Raw genomic sequence first — 6,723 nt, 5'->3', positions numbered from 1 at the left:
TCGGACAAGACCTATGAAACTTTACTGTAAGAGATGAAAGTCTGTCATAAGTAAATTTCATTAAATTATTAGACACTAAATCCTCAATACCTGAGTGATTTGAGATTACTTGTTTGAGAACTGGTTGCTTTGACGTTGACCAACCGTCGCACCGTAAAAGGAGGCTATAAAGGCAACGCTCAGGTAATCACCTATCAAACGAAGTCTAATCTCAAGATCGCAAGATTGGGATTGTCCTCCCATAAATCGGGATGAGATGCTTAAAAGTTGTACAAGGCCACTCGGAGAGCTAGAAACTGTGAAATGCATGGCCGTGCTCGGATGAATCATAGGCTATGATTATCTGTTTATTTGATCAGTTGAACTCTGAAACCGAGGAACACCTCTGGACATAATAAGGATGACAACTCTTACCTTATGTTCAAGAGCAAGCATCGAGCGACAAAGGAATTAGGAAATGCACACTTGTCCCTAAGGACAAGTGGGAGACTGAAGGAAATAATGCCCTTGGTCCAAGTATGCATTCTATGTTAAGTCTAATAAATGCGGTTCAGTATTAATTAACAAGTTAATAATTCAATGAGATCAAGTGAGCTGAATGCCTAGCTAGAGGCCGCTTCAGTTCAAGTGGAATTAATGATATTAATCCACAGCTTACTCTTGACTGAACCCGTAGGGTCACACAAATAGTACGTAAACGGATCAAGTATTTAATGGCATTAAATACTCCATCTATGAATATTCGGAACCGACGGATCTTGGTTTCAGTGGGAGCTAAGATCGTCACAGGCAAGAAATGAATACTCCGGAAACGATGATATTGCCGGAAACGGAAATATGGATCGTATCGGAAATATGAATATTATCCAAGTCGTAGATGTTGCCGGAAACGGAAACATGGTACGTATCGGAAAATATTGTTGGAAATGGAAATATTACCAGAATCGGAAATATTGCCGGAAACGGAAATATTGTCAGAATCGGAAATATTACCGGAATCGGAAAATAATTCCGGAAACGGAAATATTAAATATTTGTTCGAAACGGAAATTAATTCCGGAATCGGAAATATTGAATATTGTTCGTATCGGAAATAGATTCCGGAAATGGAATTTTAATCGGAAGCGTATCGTACGAATTAGCATCGGACGAGGCCTGCCGGACGAAGGCCCAGCACGAAGCCAGGCCATCGCCCAGCAAGCACGCACGCCACAGCCCAGCGCGCACAAGGCCACGCATGCGTGGGCCGCGCTGCGTGGGCTGCTGCTCGCATGCGTGGGCAGCCCTTGTGGCTGCCGTGTGTGTGTGAGTTTGAGCTCATGCGAGATTCCTGAATCTGCAAGAGTCAGTGTATGATTAAATGTCTATTCCTATTGGATAAATTGATTAAGTAGAATTCATGTAGAATTCTAATTCCAATTAATTCGCATCCTACTAGGATTACGATTCCTTTTCCATAACTCTATAAATAAAGGCCTAGGGGTCATAATTTATACACAACAAGTTTCAAAGTATTCAAAAGTGAGTTTTTTTTGAGAGAAAATTCAAACACCCATCTTGCCCCAAAAGTGCCGAATTTTCTGAGTACCTTAAGGGCGATTCTAGTTGGTCAATCTTAAGGCGGATCCGGACGTGCTGTGGACTTTCTACGGAGGGACGACACTTGGAGTCCTAAAAGACTTGTTCTTGTTCGGTTCGGGCGCAGCTAGGGAAGGCACGCAACAAAGAGTATGCATCTAAACTATGCTAAATGATTATGTGTAAATAATATGTTTCCTGGGTTAATGGTTGTTTCCGCATGATCTATGTAATGTCATATGTATCATAACCTAACAAAACAAACCACCCTCCTTCCCCCATATCAAAGAACCCTTAACGGGATGTTCGTTCGGGAAGGAGAAGGACACCCATGCTGTGATTTCCCTGAACCCTTCGTTCAGGATGGCTTGCTAAAACCAGGATTTGAAATCTTCCATGACTGCCACACCTTGGATGAGGCACCCCACCTCACCAAGTCTAAAACAACTAAAATATTGGACGACCAGGCTCTATGGACATTGTTTAACGAATCGAGGCCCATGGAGGACGAGACTGTGACGACTACCCTAGCTTTACAAGATGAAGGTTTCGATCCAACCCGGTTAATCGCTCCTGCATCAACACCAGAAGAGATCGAGAACAGATGGGTGAAGACATATCAGTGGGTCAATGCAAAAGGAATAGAATTCAAGATGAGTACCGGTGAAGGACCAAAGTTTTACGAGACTAAACCCAAGGCTTGAGCCACATAGAGCACCATAGTAAAAAGCGCCTAGTAGTTCTTTAGATTGGTAGAAAAGTAATAAAGACTTTAGATGGTCCAAACACTACAAAAAAACGCGGCACATTGTGACGCTTTTTGAGACAAATTACGACGCTAAAGAGTGTCGCTATTTCACATAGCGACGCTTTGGGAGAGGCTCGCTATTTTCATGGCCTCTATTTACCGACGCTTTAGAGCGTCACAATTTGCAAAATATTGATGTATTTCGCCGCCGCTATTTGGGATATAGGGACTCTATAGATAGTCGCAATATTTAGACTGCAAAAAGCGTCACTATTTGCACGCTTATAGACACATTTCTTCGCCACTATAAACCATATAGAGACGCTTTAGACACCCGAAATATATAGACTCTTATTAGAGTCCCTATATGTTTACTTTCGTGCGAGTTCTCATTCCCTCCAAAATAATTTAGACCCTTTGGAGCGTCACAATTTCCATCATATATATATATATATATATATATATCAATTAATCTAAAATCACAAATTATTTATAAAAATATATATTGACCTTAGATGATAATAATCGAATATTCTACTACGTTATCATAAAACACTGTAACGTCGTGCTTTGATTAATTTAGAAAAAGTGATATATAACAATATAAATCATTCATACATTAAATTAATTTCCAGAGTCTAGTTAACCGAAATAAAAGGAATATGTTAAAACAAAAACAACTTCCTAACATCATTTTGTCTACAAGATAGTCCAAAACTAAATAAAAACTACTTCTTGACTACGTACAAACTAATCACCAAGTAAACCTATTGCTATGCTAGCTTAGCTTCAAGATAACTTGTTGATCTTGATCTACATATACCATTACCACTTGAATCATCAATAATCTGCAAAGAAAATTTAATATGTCAAATATATATATATACAAAGCATGATGAACACATTTTAAAATCAAAGGAAAATTAACAATATCATTTGAATAACTCAAATTATATTTTTCAAGGTAGATCAAGCAAACACTTATTCAATATGCGATCTTTGAATGATGAGATAACTTATAGTTCAACAAATTCAATCATACATGAACATTATTAAAAAAAGGTCCAGGTATCTCCGTAGAAAATGAAACATAGAATAAAAAAGTCTAGGTATCACAGCTAGAGATATGGATTCCATGAAGTTGATTACCAGCGGCCTAACTCTCTATTTTAACATTCTAAGCTAGAAATTAAGCAGGAATACATAAATTGATACTCCTGCAGACAAAAATTGTGTAAATATTCACCCATGTTAGTATCTTACACATATATATTCCCCTTTCTTCAACAGACAAAAATGTCAAAACAAGAAATTGTAGTCCTTAATTCTAAATTTTAATACAGTGTTATTAGAACTTAGAAGTGCTTGAGCTCATTCTCTCAAAAGGCTTGAATCTTTGGTTACATAAAAGTAACTCAAGTTAAACATACCATAAATATTTGTTATAGCAATTTAGGATCTTTCACGTGACGACCTGTCCTTTTAAGACAATAATCAAACAAATCCAATCAATTCTTGTTGCACACCTCATTGGTATATTGGCATTGTTCTAGAGTCTTCTTTTATCTAACGGGATCAATATAAAATGATAGGAAGCGATAAAGTTCAATACTCACCCAAATCATATGGACTTGAGGGAAGATAAATATAAAAGAAAGGAAGGGATAAAGTTCAATACTCACTTAAAATCATATGGACTTAAGGGAAGATGCATATAAGATGAAAGGAAGGGATAAAGTTCAATATTCACCCAAAACCTAAAGAGAACAAACCAACCACTTTGGCATAACTCTCTACAGAAATACATGACATATCCTCTCAGTACTCCATGTGGTCAAAGAACATATAACATTTTCATTAGTAAAAATATCAACAATGTCAGAATTACCACTTTGGCAGTCAAAAGTGATTCTCCATTGCCACCTAATTTGTCTTCATACAAAACTATATGCTTTAATTCAATGAAAGAGAAAAGACAACTCATCAAATGTCTAATAGTGAAGCGTTAAACTAGAGGATAGTGCAACAGCAACAGAGAGCTGCTACAACACTCAAATGCTGTAATATTATTTGTTTAAACTCGGCAGACATGAGTCTAGTTTTACTTTCTCAAGAATTTCTTAAAAAGTAAATTAGGTCCATCATCCATGTAATAAATTAATTAAAATAGCAAACAGATAAGTGTAGGGACAATTGTGTGTTTAAGATGCATCCTAGTACGCGACCAAAAAAATTAGAACTCCAATTTCATTAAACAACAACACAAACCTTGTACAGAAGGGAGCCATATTATACCATAGATTGGGTACTGGGTAGGAAGAAAATATAGGAATATCTAGCTTGAGAAAGATAGTACTCTAAACTACTATACCTGCAACAGAATATAAAGTTTGGGTTATCAGAACAAAGGTTCATGGCACAAAAAAAGTTACGTATATAGACAAAAGCATACATTACATTCAATATAGTGTAAGGAGGTACAACTTTTAGGAATTCCTAAGAATATATCTAAGCTGATAGATTATAACTAATAAAAAAATACTAGATTTATGAAGGAGGAAAAACTACACTATGGTGTTTCGAAGTCTCTCAAACTTCTAAGAGTATTGGAATGAGCTATGACAAATATTCACTAATTTAATTTCAAGACCAATAGGACTTAAAGAGCAATCAATTTTCATCTCCCAACTGGCAATTGTTTTTGTTTTTACACATGATCATAGGGGAGTCAGAAGTGGAGAAATCAGCACAGGTAAATTACTTGATAAGATGAGGAGCAACAATACCAATGTAACAAAAACAGGAGGAATTACCTATTTACCTTCCTGAAAAGGCTCAAGTAAGGATCATCAGTAAGATTCCTAATTGCCAAAAAAAATGTGCATTTACTTGTATGAGATGATATAGTAAAGTACAAAAAAAACCAGATCAATAAAATACAACAACGGTTTCCCTCGAAAGCAAAAAAAGTACAACAGAACTAAACCCTAAATTTAAAGTATAAAAATAATAGGTTGAATTGCATTTTCATATAAATCTACTGAATTTCCTCAAACATATTGTAAATCTATAGGAAATAAAGTTGAAGTATACAAATTTAAAAAACAAAAGTGAAAAAAAACAAACCTGGAAGAAATTTTTGGCATACCCGACGAATCATAGAGGTGGTGAACCAAAAACATATAATGATGTGAAAAACTCTCCAACAAACTACGGAGAAGGTGAGGGGTGAGCTGCGGTTTCCGCCGTGAATACATCAAGGCTCCTAGAAAATTACAAAATTCACACAAGTTACTATTTGCAAATATGAAATTGAAAAATATGGGTCCGTGAATTGAAAATTGAGAAGAATATTGTACCTAGGGTTTGGGAAAGAGAGCCACGGGAATTGGGTAGATGCGGCGAAAGAGGACGGCGGAAGGTGGTAGAATCACTAGAATTAGATTTGGTAGCCTCACCATAGTTGTTTCTCAAAAGCGGAACCCTTCAACATACATAAAGCATCAGTAAACACAGAAAAAACGATAACACTACAGGCATACCAATGTAATATCATGTAGGCTGCAGAAGGAACTGCAATAAGTCGGAAGCAGACCCAATAACAAAAATGTCCTCACCCCACAATAACTTGTGAATAGGATAATAACTATATAGACTTCCAGAATAAGTTCTCCACAAATAAGTACTACAGCTACTATCAACGTCATCCCATAGCATGATTTACTTCTAAGATACTCGTTTTTTCTAGCTTCAGTAAGAAGTAGTATACCAAGAACAGGAACAAAACAATATCACTTCTAAGAACATTTTTAAAACTTTGTGACTATAAAACAAAAGCGGATTTTCAATATAAGTAGGTACATACCTTTAGGAACTCCTAAGCATATTTCTAAGCTAAAAAGTATAACTTATCAAAATTATATATTTAGGAAACAGAAAGCTACTCTCTGGTGTTTCAATGTCTCTCAACCTCTGAAGAATATTGGTTGGGGCTATGACGGATACTGACTGATTGAATCACAAGACCATTATGGATCCAAAGATCAAGATAATGTCACTGTGCAGCCGAAAGAAGGTATTATTGTGCCTAGTCTTAAGGTAGTCATAAGTGGCGAAATCAACATGTTTCAGCCACAGGATAAGAGTTTATCCAAGCAAAAACTAACTCATTAAGCAGCTTGCAATTATGTCAAAATAACCACAAGGTACTCTTGCAAGGTGAAAAACTCTACAGTAGATTTGATAGAAGTCCTGGTACCAGAGTTGCCACCATACTTGTCAGACCAAATAGCATGGCCATTGTTATCGTACTCAAACTGGATGCAATGGACTCCACCTGAATTGGAAGAGATCACTACTTACCTTACACCTGAATAGACTCCATCATCCCATCTATA

At 36.5% G+C, this 6,723-nt stretch overlaps 1 protein-coding gene across 15 annotated transcripts; it reads right to left on the bottom strand.

The window, feature by feature from the left end:
• Positions 1 to 2,895: 2,895 nt before the first annotated feature.
• Positions 2,896 to 6,411, bottom strand: LOC130462668 (uncharacterized). 15 transcript variants are annotated; one of them, XM_056831411.1, is made up of 6 exons: positions 6,192 to 6,411; positions 5,686 to 5,810; positions 5,453 to 5,591; positions 5,140 to 5,187; positions 4,622 to 4,697; positions 2,896 to 3,174 (listed from the first exon to the last, which is right to left on the bottom strand). In XM_056831411.1, exons 3-6 carry the CDS (start codon positions 5,581 to 5,583, stop codon positions 3,100 to 3,102), a joined length of 330 nt encoding a protein of 109 aa, XP_056687389.1. In that variant the 5' UTR covers positions 5,584 to 5,591; positions 5,686 to 5,810; positions 6,192 to 6,411; the 3' UTR covers positions 2,896 to 3,099. The 15 variants fall into 15 exon arrangements, 2 of the variants coding, with proteins under 2 accessions (XP_056687389.1, XP_056687390.1); XM_056831412.1 differs by lacking the exon at positions 6,192 to 6,411 and adding an exon at positions 5,944 to 6,167; XR_008923302.1 differs by lacking the exon at positions 6,192 to 6,411 and having other exon boundaries at positions 4,595 to 4,697; positions 5,686 to 5,937.
• Positions 6,412 to 6,723: the final 312 nt, after the last annotated feature.

The sequence above is a fragment of the Spinacia oleracea genome, chromosome 6 (assembly GCF_020520425.1).
Source record: "Spinacia oleracea cultivar Varoflay chromosome 6, BTI_SOV_V1, whole genome shotgun sequence".
In the NCBI taxonomy this organism is placed as follows: Eukaryota; Viridiplantae; Streptophyta; class Magnoliopsida; order Caryophyllales; family Amaranthaceae; genus Spinacia; species Spinacia oleracea.
The sequence above is the reverse complement of the archived record's forward strand: the minus strand, read 5'-3'. Positions and strand labels throughout refer to the sequence as shown.

Excerpts from the sequence above, each read along its gene's own strand:
- LOC130462668 (XM_056831411.1), bottom strand. The coding sequence starts at position 5,583 with ATGTATTCACGGCGGAAACCGCAGCTCACCCCTCACCTTCTCCGTAGT. Across the intron at positions 5,188-5,452 it reads ATGCCAAAAATTTCTTCCAG|GAATCTTACTGATGATCCTT; the intron begins GTTTGTTTTTTT and ends TTTGGCAATTAG. Across the intron at positions 4,698-5,139 it reads CTTTTCAGGAAGGTAAATAG|GTATAGTAGTTTAGAGTACT; the intron begins GTAATTCCTCCT and ends ATTCTGTTGCAG.